Source organism: Danio aesculapii, chromosome 21 (assembly GCF_903798145.1).
Source record: "Danio aesculapii chromosome 21, fDanAes4.1, whole genome shotgun sequence".
Lineage (NCBI taxonomy): Eukaryota > Metazoa > Chordata > Actinopteri > Cypriniformes > Danionidae > Danio > Danio aesculapii.
This window is the reverse complement of record NC_079455.1, coordinates 24,528,802-24,543,685: the sequence shown is the minus strand read 5'-3', so window position 1 is coordinate 24,543,685 and position 14,884 is coordinate 24,528,802. Positions and strand designations below refer to the sequence as shown.

Here is a 14,884-nt window from a genome sequence, read left to right as displayed (position 1 = left end):
CAATCGAGCACAAGAATCACTTCACTCATTCACCGAGTCCAAGCACATACACATACACACATACAGTATGTACATAGCCAATGGAAAACATGAAGAAATCAAGATATTGGATAAGATTGCATGGTACATTGGTTACTGAAGTGGACATGAAGAAGATCACACTTAATCTGCATGGGAGAGATTGTTTGGTGTTATTGTAGGGCCTTAATCACAGGTGTTCAGAGACGTGTAAAACAGCCACTGAGTCAGTTCATTTTGGAGCCCTCTGCTGAGTCAAATAATCATCATTAGTCAATTAGCAACATTATCCACTCCCAGTGTGACTCCCATAGTGTTTGGATAAAGAGACTCATCTATGGGTGTTTCTTCAACTACAGGCCTTATTATGTCCCAGCAGTTGATTGGTTTCATAAAATAGATGCGTTTCAATAAAAAAAGTAGATACTTTTATATTATTTTAACTATGCCTCAAATACTTTCAAATAGCACAGAACAAAAGGAAATGTTTTAAGAGGACCCTAAAACGTGACGGACCCGGCTATTTAGGTTATGGTTATTTAGGCTAATAAAATACAAAAGACAAGGGAATCCTGATGTTTAAATAAACAAACAAAAAAATGTAAAAGATCACCTACAACTTTACTGAGCAATAGTCACGGCACGTTTTAGGGTCCCTTTGAAACATTTCCATTGTGTTCTGATGTTTTTGAAAGTGTTGTGAGTAAATGCAGCATATTTTATTAATTTGTTTGCGTTGTGTGAAAATGCAGCTCGTTTTTTAAAGTCTATGCATTTTGGGGATTTGCAGCATGTCTGTTGACAAACGGATGAAGATAATTTCATGATGTTCTTTGCAATTGCGTGTTTTCTTAAATTGCAGCATGTTAAGCTGACCGTAAGAATGTAAACGAAATATGAATAATAAAATAGATAATTAAAAAATGTTTGCGTTCATTTATGTATAATTTTCAAAAAAATATTAATAATTTAAATTTTATTCGGTAAACTACTGATAACATTTCATATGAATTTCGAATAAAGATTAACATTTTTTGCATGAATAACAAAAAGATGCCATGTTTTCAGGCAGTTGTAGTATTTTTAGACAAAACCATACAAATGTTTTAACTTTAATCAAAATTTGTTGAAATAACCCTGATTTTAATCACAACATCAAGACAACACCAATTGCAATTTTCTGGAAAAAAATTCTGAAGAATGAAATTTTGAAGAAATGCTATCAGACCTTTAAATAATTTTATATTATTTTAAATAACATAAAAAATATGGTTTAATATGATTTCATATAATTTAATTATATTAATTAATTTATAATAGAATAGAATAGAATAGAATAAAATAGAATAGAATAGAACAAAACAGAATAGACCAGAAAAAAACAGAACAGAATAGAACAAAACAAAACAGAATATAACACAACAAAAAAGAACAGAATAAAATAGAACAGACCAAAACAGAACAGAACAGAGTAGAACAGAATAAAACAGAACAGAATAAAACAAACCAGAACAGATCAAAACAGAACAGACCGGAATAGAATAGAATAGAATAGAATAGAATAGAATAGAATAGAATAGAATAGAATAGAATAGAATAGAATAGACCAGAAAAGACCAGAACAGAACAGAACAGACCAGAATAGAATAGAATAGAACAGAACAGAACAGAACAGAACAGAACAGAACAGAACAGAACAGAACAGAATAAACCAGAAAAGACCAGACCAGACCAGAACAGACCAGACCAGACCAGACCAGACCAGACCAGAATAGAACAAAACAGAACGGAACATAACAGAATAGAACAGAACAGAAAAAAAAACAGAACAGAATAGAACAGACAAGAACAGAATAGAACAAAACAGAACAGGACAGAACAAAATAAAACAAAACAGAACAGAACAGAACAGAACAGAACACAACAGAAAAGAATAGAATATAATAGAATAGAACAGAACAGAACACAACAGAAAAGAACAGAATATAATAGAACAAAACAGAACAGAACTCAATAAAAACAGAACAGAAAGGAATAGAATAGAACAGAACAAAACAGAACAGAAAAGACCAGAACAGAACAGAACAGAAAAGACCAGACCAGAACAGAACAGAACAGAACAGAACAGAACAGAACAGAACAGAACAGAACAGAACAGAACAGAAAAGAACAGAACAGAGCAAAACAGAACAGAACAGAACAGAAAAGAAAAGAACAGAATATAATAGAACAAAACAGAACCCAATAAAAACAGAACAGAAAGGAATAGAACAGAACAGAACAAAAAATAGAATAGAATAGAATAGAATAGAATAGAATAGAATAGAATAGAATAGAATAGAATAGAATAGAATATGTGATGGATTTTTTATTTATTGGATTGTTTTGCTTGTGTTAATGAATTAGGCCAAATTGAACCATGAGGCCAAAAGTGCTCATAGCTGAAGAAACACTCTGGCACAAACAGTGTTTTGAAAATGCTATGTAATTTTGGATGCAGTACTGTCAATGATGGATCAACAGACACATGTTACTGTAAATAAAGGAAAACAAACGTCATGACCACACAATGATGAAAGGGCCGACGTCGTAATAACATGAAGCCACATGTTAGAATAGAGAGCAGTTAGAGAGACTTGAGGGCCAGAGACAAGATGAGAGCGCTTGAAATGGAGGCACACGTTTCACGAACCACTGAGAACCGGACAACCAAACCAGAGAGACGGAGACGCTCCTACCTAATGTTAGCTGAGCAACTCCTACAGCAGGGAGGAAGAAGGAACATTTCAGCCTGTAAATGCTAGCGTAGTTTACAGTAAGCTCAGAATATCACAAAAAATAATTTGCGTTCGTTTTTTAAATCCTGAATTAAGTCCTGAATGAAGGGAAATTAATCAATTATCTCTCAGATAAAAAAAACAAACATAATTCATGACTACAGCCAAAGACGCTTCAGGAGTAAAACAATTAAAAAAAACTGTTGAACTGAAGGAATTAAGGACGAATTTTAGTAGTGATTTTGAGCCGAAACCCAAAACCAAAAATACTGGATGTGCCTGTCCATAAAACAGAAACCTAAAACGCTTTGTAAAAATAATTATTATAATTATTATTTTATTAAATAATTGTAGTCACACTTTACAATAAGGTTCATTAGTTAATGTTAATTAATGCATTTACTAACATGAACAAACAATGAACAATACATTTACTACAGTATTTGTTCATGTTAGTTAACGTTAGTTAATGAAAATACAGTCGTTCATTGTTAGTTCATGTTAACTCACGGTGCATTAACTAATGTTAACAAGCATGGACTTGGATGTTAATAATGCATTAGTAAATGTTCAATTATGATTAATAAATGCTGTACAAGTGTTGTTCATGATTACTTCATGTTAGTAAATGCATTAACTAATGAACCTTATTGTAAAGTGTTACAATTGTAAAAGAATGGTAAGACTCGTTTAAATTTAATAATCTAATAATAATAACTAATAATAAAAAAACACAAGCCAATAACCAAAATTTCTTGGCGGTAAAATTAACGAGTAACAAGAGATGTCATTTTAAGTGTTGCCATGACAGCACAATAGTGCTATTGCATGCAGCAAGAACAAGTATACTACATAGAAATGTCCTGTCGTACAGGACTTGCATTTCTGCTGAGCATGTTCAGTTGAGGCATAGATAAGCTTACGTGTACATGAGCAGTATAAACACAGACAGCAATATTGAGTTATTTTGAACTTTTTTTGAGCTAGTAAACGCCTCTGCTCTTGCTCTTTGGTTGGCGCAGCAACAAGCTGCCCTTGCTCAGTGCAAGCCATTGAAATGAATAGGTTTCTTAGTGCAGAGCTTTCCACATCCACTGTGAAAGCCGCTTCAGACTGAACGGCGATTATGGCTGGAGGGAGAGTGAAACCTGTGTGCCAACCCAGCATGTATTCAGCCTTTTTTGTGTGTGAAAATCTGTTGCAGTTTTTGCAAAACATTTTTGCAAAAAACGTGGTGCTTGATGATTTATAAAATGTAAGTCAAAGGCTACCTGAACCTAAGAGTCAAAATTATAACAATAATTAGTACCCATGACTCCTGAGGTTAAATTCAGTTATTATGAAATAAAATGATCCGTCTAAAAAACTTACACTTTAACAACAATTTACAACATTATCACCTGCAATCCATCCCCTCAGGTAAATTTTCAAAAGTGATGTTGGAATTAAAAACAATTCATTCTTGGCTCAATCCAAGCTTCTCAATCAAAACTCTCTTTTGGACAATGATGAATTGAAATGGTGAATTGAAATAATTAAAAATGTATTTTAGAAATGAGGGCGACGCAGTGGCGCAGTAGGTAGTGCTGTCGCCTCACAGCAAGAAGTTTGCATGTTCTCCCTGCGTTCACGTGGGTTTCCTCCGGGTGCTCCGGTTTCCCCCACAGTCCAAAGACATGTGGTACAGGTGAATTGGGCAGGCTAATTTGTCCGTAGTGTATGTGTGCGTGAATAAGTGTGTATGTGTTTCCCAGTGATGGGTTGCAGCTGGAAGGGCATCCGCTGCATAAAACAAATGCTGGATAAGTTGACGGTTCATTCCGCTGTGGCGACCCCAGATTAATAAAGGGACTAAGCCAAAAAGAAAATGAATGAATGAATTTTAGAAATGTAAAACATTTAATTTTATTATTGGATGTTTTAGTAAAATAATTGTGTTAAGCAAACAAAAACTGTTGAACCAGTTATTTAAACTGGAAACTGTCCGATGGAACCATTTCACAAAAAAAACTGGATTTCTTATTTGCCTATAAATTGACTATAAATTGCAGGTCCAGTAATAATGCTGTAAATAATGTTTGTTTTGCTTCACAAGAACTCAATGTATTTTAGAGAGCCATTTATATGTGAGGGGTTGACTCTCAGGATGAAAGTAGCTGTTGACTTTTTTATTGATCTACAGTAGTCAACATTTAAAGTGGCTCAAACGAGCTTATGAAAATTGCCTAAAACTATTACACAACAACCATACTTGTCTTAGGACATTTTGTTCAACTTTTTGATTAATTTCAATTGTTGACTACTGTACTAATGAAAAAAATGCCACCTAAATCTTGGATTGCCCGAGGGTGAGTAAATTAACAGCAAATTTTCTCTCTCTTTTGAATCTACAGTACCTTTTATCAAGTCATTCAGCTTTCAAAAAATGTTTATAACTAGGGATGTCCAGATCCGATCACAGGATTGGAAATCAGGCCCAATGACACGGTTTCAGACTCAATCAGAATCGTTATGCAGTAGCACAGAGTTAGATCTCTTTCTTGACTTCACACAAAAACAGCAACGCGTGCAGCATGACATCACTTTGTTGCAGAGATGCTATTGGTTAAATGCCAGAAAAGTAGAACACAGAAGCAGCTTGAAGCGGAAAGTGCAAGTATGTCTGCGTTCTAGAGGTATTATAAAGTTGATGACGACAACTTTGCCATAGTAAACTGTGAGATATGTAAACCTGAGATTGCCTACCAGGTATTTTAAGTTAAGGTGCTATTTGTTTTTATTTTAGATTTATTTTATATTTACTGTTGCAATAAAGTCTCGTGAGGAATTTGTTATTTTTTACTTGATTGGTCAAGCTACCTGACAGAAGTGCTCTGTTTGTTAACAGAGTTGTTGAACGTTAAAATAAAGTGAATTAAATAAAACATAAGGAACATCCTGGATCTGTTTCTTCGCTCTTCTTTATTATTTTTTATGTATTATAAATGTATTAGATCAGGTTTCGGTATTGGTAGATACTTAAATTCAAATGACTCGGACTTGGACTCGAGGGCAAAAAACCTGATCAGGACATCCCTATTTATAACTGATGAAATTTGATTTAATTTACAAAAATCGTCCTACATGTGTAAAACACATTGTGTTGTCAAATAAGTAGCCAAAACAGCACTATGAGTGTGAGAACATCTCTAATTTCTAGTTGTCATCAAACTGTCACTTTTAGGATATGACCCACCATCATATCAGCCTACTGGCTCATGTTTTTAATAGAGTCTAGCACCAACCTCATGGCACTAAGAAGTTGTCAGTGCAGCTAAGAATCAATTCTTTAATGTGGCATTTACAGCAGTATGATGCTTCAGGCTAAATCCAATGTGAGCTGCCTGTACGCACCTTCATCTTCAGATACATCCAGTATTTCATCCACTGTCTCTGGGAAACTCATGCGATGCTTCTCTGTGGTGATCTGAGGGATAGAGAGGGAACATATGAACAAATCAAGATGGCAAATTTACAACTCAAAGATGAGATCGAGATTAACCAGAGATGAAAGGCAATGGAACAAAAGCCACATATTCAGATCAGATACACTTCATGAGGTGCAAACGGCTCTCACCATTGATACGGATTCTTCAGTCACCAGTTTGAGCACATCAATGACAGAGATGTAGCCTAGTCGCTTAGCGATACCCAAAGGTGACGTCCCATTCTGCCACAGAGAACACATAGTTAGGTTAAAAACCTCACATCTGTATCCAGTGATGTAAAGTAACAAATTACAAATGCTCAAACTACTGTAATCGAGTAGCTTTTCTCAGAAATTGTAATTGTACTTTTATCTTCCCTTGAGTACATGTTTACTGCAGTGTCAGTACTTTTACTCTACTACTTTCCTTCAACCTTCAGTCACTACTTTATTTTTTCTTGTCTATGGGGATTAGAAAAATCAGTACAATCAAATCGCACATAGAAAGGAAATTGCCTCGTAATGAACTACCTCAAGACATGGAAGATTTATAAATGCAGCAAACTGTTTGGAAGCATTAAAAGTGTACAAGAAGATGTCCAAAATTTTTACACGAAATGACCCAGAGCCTGTTTAGATGCATGTCACTGATGAGAAAATAACAGATGTTTACTGTATGATGACCAAAATGGTCTTAAACACCCAGCAGACACAGGATGTCAACATTCATTGTTGTGGAGACACTGCATTTTGTTTGGAAATGAAAATCAGGTTGACATCAGAACCCAATGTCAGGCAGACAACGTTAATATCCAATGTCCAACCTAAGAGCAACCAAATATCAACATCGACTGATGTTACAGCTTGACGTTGTGTGGACGTTTCCACCATGACGTCTATCAGACATTGCATTTTGGTGGTCATACCTGACGAATAAACGTCAGTATTTGACGTCAATATGACGTTGGTTTAAGATGTTGGCTCGACGTTGGATTTTGGTCACTTTCTAAAACAACCTAAAATCAACTAAATATCAACGTCATTTGATGTCATTATTGGACATCAAAATACCATTGTCCGTAGACGCTGGCTAGACATTGAAGTTTGGTCACCTGAAATCACAACCTAAATCTAATCTAATATTAACGTTTTATGATGTTGTGTGCCTGCTGGGCAATGACTAAATGCACTACAGAATGTTACATTTACACACATCCACAAATTACATGTAAATATCAGCGGTTTACATCTTTTAAAAGGTCTACGTTTTTTACTCATACTTTAAGTAATATTTAAAACAGATACTTTTACTCTACTTGCACTATATTTTTAGGCAAGTAATGGTACTTTTACTTAAGTAGGACTTTTCAGTACTCTGTACAGATACATATAACTCGAAACATAATTCCTCAGTTTATATTGGAATTTCAGGATGCATAAGGATTAAAAAAATTATATAAGCTAATGCATTAAATTTGATAGGATTACATATTACTATAATTGAAGGCTACAATTAACAACATACGTAGCTCAATCTTTTAAACTAATTGGTATTTATTGCATTCTAAATCTAATTATATATAAAATAAATAAATAAATAAATAAAAAAAATTATACTAAAACAGTAAAAGTTTTAAATATGCTAATCTTTAAATAATAGCCTAAATTTACTGCAAAAAAATTGCCAGTGTTAAAGGAAGACTGTTTAAGAGAACAAACAGTTCATACAATGTTTTATTCATTTATTTGCAAGTAAAAACAGTTGTATTTCAAGTGTAGGTAAGAGGGTCCGCTCACAGTGGTGATCTCATTGGGTAGAGCTCCATGTTTCAACAGCAGGGTGACGATGTCTGTGTGCCCCTGCTGGGCTGCTTGATGTAGAGGAGTGTATCCCAACTGGAAAAGGGAGATGAGGGAGAATGAGAATGCAAAAGTGCATACCAACACTGAAAAGGCCTGCGTACGATGCATCCAGAAGTAGAGCACTTACTCTAGTCTTGCTGTTTGCGTGTGCTTGCTGCTGGAGTAAGAACTTCACCATCTTTATATTCCCGTAATGGCACCCAACATGTAAGGGTGTGTAGCCCATCTAAGAGAGACAAAGTGAGAGGCTTAAAAGGGTGTACATGATAAAAGAAAGGAAGTGAATGAAGAAATAGGCACTTCCAATGCATACAGATGATCAGTGCCATTTCTATGGGGTGAAGAATGAAGGAAAAGGTGAAAGGTCACAGATTAATTTCAATACAGTTCATAAAATCTCTTTAGTAGCTGTGTTTACCAATATAAGGATTACCATTTCTATTCTGATAGAGTTAGAATTTTTTTCAGATAAATTCCACCTGCTGTTAATGACACATACATAAATTATAATTAAAACTTTACACCATACACTAAAGGAGGAATTTCATGTTTAAAGTGATAATTCGCCCAGAAATTTAAATTTACAGTTCATTTACTCACTCTCAGGCCATTGAAGATGTAGACTTATTTTCTTCCGCAAAACATTAAAAAGGTTTTTAGCTGAATATGTGGTCCTTGGTGGTTCATAAAATTCAAGTCAATGTCCATTTTTGAGGTTAAAATTACACACAAGCAAACAAGTCCTAGCAGATCCTGATGATACACTGAGGTCTTATGAAGCAAAACTTCTTAACGTCTTTTGGGCAAACATTTCTCAGTGCACACACAAGTGTAGTGTGTGCAAGCTTCCAGTCGCTTGATAAAGTATGCATAAGCATCCACTCACATTTATTCGAATAGAGTTATGTCTGCGAGAGTAATTTACAGCAGTTACTGCATCATGGACAATCACAGGTAAGAATCATTTTGGCAAAAATGTGCATCCTCACTCTCTTGTCACCTCACATCAGAGGGCAGATGTCATCAAGCTACTGGAAGCTTGCATTCACTACAGTTTTGAGTGCAACCAGAACTATTTGATTAGGCTGTGGATTAAACTAATCATATTGTAAATATTGCACAGAAGGATCATTTCACTTCATAATACCTCAGTGTATCATCAGGAAAGGCAGGGATTGATTTAGACTTGTTTTTAAGCGTTGAAATTTAACCTCAAAAACAGATGACTATCGACTTGCACGATATGAATCACCAAGGACCATGAATTCTTTAGAACAGTTACACTGCCACATCTTTTATGCAGCATATGCACTTCCAGCCACAACCCCATTTTTGGGTGAACTATCCCTTTAAATATCAGAATATCAATAATATCTAGGGGTGATTCTTTGACTTGCCTCAGTAACTGATCCCCCAGATACCCAAGCAACACCCAAAAGACTAGAGACTAGAGTAGCAACAACCCTAAACAAACTAAACATTTAAGAAACTGCACAACAACAAACTAAAATACTTAACACAACACAACAACTGTATAGCAATTCATGCTCAGTGATGAATATTGTACTCCAACCGAATTTGTGAATAAAACTATATACTTCTTTTTGTTGATTTAGCAGTGGCATAAGCTGCATTACACAAGGCTCTAAGGTTTGTATTCTAGGACATTCTACAGATGGCTCTGCAGAGTGAGTGTGTGTGTTTCTGTACGCAATGTCTTACCCTTGAGGCTGCATAGACTGAAGCACCCTGCTTCACCAGCATGTCTGCAATGCCCACATGCCCTTCCTGAGCAACCAGGTGCAGAGGCGTCAGCCCATTCTGTACAAACACACACGCATAAATAAAAATGATATCAGAAGGATATTAAATTCTATGTTGGATGTATTCAACATAGGATGTATTCTATGTAGTTTTATCTGTTGTTTTATCTCTCTGTTTTTTTTTTATATTTTGTTTTTAGGGCTGTACAGCACAATGGTCAACAACTGTTGTTTTATTGTGCTTTAGAAATAAATAAACTAAACTAAATTAAATGACTCCTTTGCCGTTTCACATTTGTTCATTGATTTACTGAATATCAATTAATCAAAACCTAAACACCACATCACCTTGTTGCCTAGGTTAACATTGGCCTGTTTGGAGATGAGCAGTGCCACCATGTCAGGTTGTCCCTCCTGTGATGCCAAATGAAGCGGGGTGATGCCCTGTAGTGACTCTGAGTTGGCATTAGCTCCATACTGCAGCAAACTGCTCGCCACCTCTAGTTGGTTCTGCTTGGCTGCGATATGCAGGGCTGTGTAGCCGTTCTGTCAAAAATCAGAAAAGTAAAAGCAATATATTTTCTTTTAATAGGGTGAAATGGACTGGTATCAGCAGCTTAGAATAGTCAAGACATTAAGGTGTATTTATGTATCTTACTCTCGCCGTGCTGTGCGGAGAGCCACCCTTGCTGACCAGCAGCTTGACTACATCAAGGTTGTTGTGATGGACGGCCACGTGCAAAGGGGTCAAACCATTCTGAGAAGTAAGAGAGGAGGCACATGGCCTCAGTCAGCTGATATTAGCAGAAGAGGACTGAGATATCAGAGGTTTGTCTTGATTAATTACCTTTCCGGCTGCATTGGGATTGGCCCCTCTTTCCAAAAGCAGCTCTGCCACATCCACTTTTCCATATTTACATGCTACATGTAGAGGGGTAAATCCTTTCTGTAGGATAATGCAGGAAACAAGTTTATATGAAGATTATTAGTGGATATTTTAATAGAAGATACTATTTCAGATAACTGACTGCACAATTTGTTTTCAGTGAGTTCCCAGCAAACAATTTTGTGTTTATTAGACATCTAATAGACAACTAAATGTAGACAGCTTGGCTAAAACAAGTCTAAACTTGGGCTGTCAGTGAAAATCTAATAGACATCTGTCAAATAGACAGATTAGACAGACTTTATATGTGTGGTCAGTCATTTCTGTTCATTTCATGATGACTAGTCTAGTTTTAGCCTATTTTTAAAAATCCTATTACATTTTCACTGAGAGCTCAAATTTTGCCTTGTTTTAGCCAAGATGACGATGTTTAGACATCTACTAGACATCTTTTAAAAACAAAAAATGCTTGCTGGGTTACTTTAAATTATTACCTATAAACCAAAATAGTGTGAATTGCCCATTGTTAAGTAAGACATAATAGGCAATTGCTCTTACACAATAAAGCTAGACAGGCTAATTAGCAATTGTATAAGACTGAAGGGCTTTACTCTGCTAAAACAACCGCCTCGATGTACGTTATTCTGCTTATTACAAGGCTACTTACCACAAAAGTAAACAATTGGACACAAAACATTGATCTGAGCTGTAATAATTTACTAGCTCTAAACGTAAAGTTTGCCAAATAGTCAAGAATAGTGGCATCACAGACAAGCATATATTAAATACATATGAATATACTCATTAACTGTCAAGATGATTCATAATACCTGGATGAGCCTGTATTTTTAGTTTAAGCAGCTGTTATCTGAGAATAAAATCTTTGGAATGGTGTGATTGACCAATCAGAATCAAGTATTCTAGAGCAGTGGTTCCCAATGTGGGGGTTGGGACCCCTTGGGGGTCATGGGACCATGAGAGGGGGCTTTCAATTTAAGTACTTGGTGCTTTCCAAAAATAAAACCAATTTTATTAAACTATTAGAATTACCATATTTTATCTTTAACCTACAGAAGAAAAAAATATTAATTTATTTATAACCACCTCAGATTATATTGGGGGTCGCGAGTCATTAGCAGTGTTATTTTGGGGGCCGTGGGCTTAAAAGTTTGGGAACCCCCGTTTTAGAGAGCCGTGTAACAAGCTCTGCCAAACTTTGTTGCTAACTTAAAGTTCACAAAATGTACATTTTTAAACTATTTATTGTCCATTACTTTTATAAAACACGTTTCAAAAGACAGAAAGAACATCATAAAGTGCCTTCACAATCCTTAAAATAGCTCAAAATAACATCTTATCCATCTGCTTCTCCTGTATGACGATGTATTTACCAACATGAGAGCAGGACAACCTGTCACCAACATAAGATACACCAATAGCAAAAGACCGTTATCCAACCATCCAATCAAATCCCGATGGACAAAATCCATCGTTGCCTCGTTTAAGATGCCGTTTCACTTTGATAGCAGAAAAAATATAAGTGTCTAGTTCATATCTAGGTCTAAGCCTACACAACTTCTTTTTCAGGCAGGGTTTAGTGAAGGTTAATTGAGAGGCAGGAACCTTGGTCATTTTGGTTTGTTGTGCATTTCCGTCAAGCAGAATGCGTGTGGTTTGAGCATGTCCCTCGCGGGCAGCGATGTGCAAAGGAGTGTGGCCTGCCGTGGTGGCTGAATCTGGATTGGCCTTATGTTCCATGAGCAGCTTCACCAACTCCTTATGTCCCATTCGAGCGGCACAGTGCAAGGGGGTCTGATCATCCTGTGAACGGAAAGCAAGAGACAGAGGAATCATCATTTTCAAACAAAAGCACATAAATGAAGATAAAACATCTTGCATGTCTGGCGTACCTTGGCTTTGGCATCCACCTGTGCATTGTTCTGTAGCAGGAATTGAGCCACTTCACAATGCCCCGCTCTGGCAGCCATGTGCAGGGGGGTCTCCACTTTCTAAAACGGCACATTTAAACACAGTCAGTTCTGAAAAGAAAACTGTGATCACCGCCATAATCGCTGCTAAAGATGTTAGACCGTTTGTAGAGCAGAATAGCTCTGCCACGGGGATTTGAGTGTTCGATATCTCTGAGGTGCTGAACAAATTACACGATTCTTACCACATTAGATGCGTTGGGCGAAGCTCCTCTCTGAAGGAGACTCTTCACAATGTTGAGATGACCCATGAACGCAGCTACATGAAGGGGGGTCAGACCCGACTAAAAAGACAAAAAATAAATAAATATATCAAATAAAATGTTTGTTTTATCACTCATAGCTGAACTGCTGAATACGTGTATGGTATTTAATATTAGTGTTGATAGACAGTATTTAGTATAATAATAAAAAATATGATGTCAACAAATAAAACATATACATATATGTATACACACACACACGCATATAAATATATATAAATATATATATATATATATATATATATATATATATATATATATATATATATATATATATATATATATATATATATATATATATATATATATATATATATATATGGTCTAATACAGTACAAACATGTCATTTTCAACACTAACATGTGATTCTTCAGAAATAATTCCAATATTGTCAAGAATTTTTTTTATAGAATACTATTCATGTTAGAAAATGGTTACTGCAAACTATTTCGTGGAAACTTTGACACATTTCACTTTAGCATTTTTTGAAGAATATAAAGTATAAAAAGTGAAACAAAAAATGAATTATGTGACATTTATGTGACGTGACAAGTGATTTTCTTTTATTATCAATTTAATGTGTCTATGCTAAATAAATGCATTAAAGTGGTCCTATTGTGATTACATCTTGTGTTACATCTTTTTACAAGATTATGTTTCTGTGCAGATTCAACTCAAAATATTTATTATGTTATAATGTTACACTGTAAATGCACTTTTAAGGGTAGAAGCAAAGACATGTTTTTTGTGTGCGTCTCTATAAACGCAAATGAGCTGCTCCTCCCTTCCACCTTGTTCTAGAAAAGGGTGGAGCCTTTGCAGTTCATGCTTCAGATACCTAGTAAAGTCTAGATAGGATACAGCTGCAGATACGGACATCAATACAGCATCATTTTTGTGATACTGTATGACAATAATGGCAGCACGGTGGCTCAGTGGTTAGCACTGTCGCCTCACAGCAAGAAGGTCGCTGGTTCAAACCCTGGCTGGATCAGTTGGTGTTTCTGTGTGGAGTTTGCACGTTCTCCCCATGTTGGTGTGGATTTGCTCCAGGTGCTTTGGTTTCCCCCACAGTCCAAAGATATGTGCTGTAGATGAATTGGATAAGCTAAATTGGCTGTAGTGTATGTGTGTGAATGTGTGTAATGTATGGGTGGTTCCCAGTGCTGAGTTGCAGCTGGAAGAGCATCCGTTGTGTAAAACATATACTGGATAAGTTGGCGGTTCACTGAGGTTGAGGTAGACGTTAAAAAATGTATTAACTTTTATTGGGGAATTTAATAAATAACATAAATTATACTCGGTACAACTACTGTTTTTACATTATTATGACGGTTGGGTTTAGGTTTTCGGGTAGGGGTAGACATGAATAAAATACATAAAATAAATAAAAGTTAATGGGAAATGTAATAAATAATACAAATATTTTCGTTAACTTCTGTCCGCAACCGTATATGATCTAGCAACAACCCAGAAAACACCTTTGATAACACCTAAAATATATCTGCATGTGTTTTAAAGTCTTGTCAGCCTTAACTCCTCCTGGTTTACAGTTTTCTGAGCATATTCACACATATATCTTTATATTAGGTCAATGAAACAGCATCTCTTGGACATCAAGACAACACACTGCTACCTTGAGTATACCTTAGGCAGCAACTACTTAAATTCATATTATTATATATATTGTTTTTAGAAGAAATTTCAGGACTACAATCAAAGAGTTTTGAACAGAAAAAATAGTAACACCAATATGTCGAAAATCTTGAAGATGTCACTGTTCCTTCATACATGGGCTTTCTATTTTCTTCAAGGGTCAAGCAAAAGGCGTAGCTGGTGCAATGTGAATAGAGGTTATCC

General features: G+C 35.7%; 1 protein-coding gene across 5 annotated transcripts in view; it reads right to left on the bottom strand.

The window, feature by feature from the left end:
* Positions 1–14,884, bottom strand: part of ank1b (ankyrin 1, erythrocytic b) — a 126,495-nt gene that overhangs the window by 38,336 nt on the left and 73,275 nt on the right. For 4 of the 5 annotated variants that reach the window (XM_056446356.1, XM_056446352.1, XM_056446354.1 and 1 more), the window contains exons 12-23: positions 12,947–13,045; positions 12,684–12,782; positions 12,397–12,594; positions 10,735–10,833; positions 10,546–10,644; positions 10,236–10,433; positions 9,847–9,945; positions 8,252–8,350; positions 8,059–8,157; positions 6,412–6,504; positions 6,189–6,261; positions 2,757–2,777 (exon numbers count right to left, since the gene is read on the bottom strand). In XM_056446356.1, coding sequence (XP_056302331.1) covers positions 2,757–2,777; positions 6,189–6,261; positions 6,412–6,504; positions 8,059–8,157; positions 8,252–8,350; positions 9,847–9,945; positions 10,236–10,433; positions 10,546–10,644; positions 10,735–10,833; positions 12,397–12,594; positions 12,684–12,782; positions 12,947–13,045 — 1,276 coding nt within the window. The remainder of the gene's footprint in view (positions 1–2,756; positions 2,778–6,188; positions 6,262–6,411; positions 6,505–8,058; positions 8,158–8,251; positions 8,351–9,846; positions 9,946–10,235; positions 10,434–10,545; positions 10,645–10,734; positions 10,834–12,396; positions 12,595–12,683; positions 12,783–12,946; positions 13,046–14,884) is intronic. The other variant, XM_056446353.1, reaches the window with a different exon arrangement.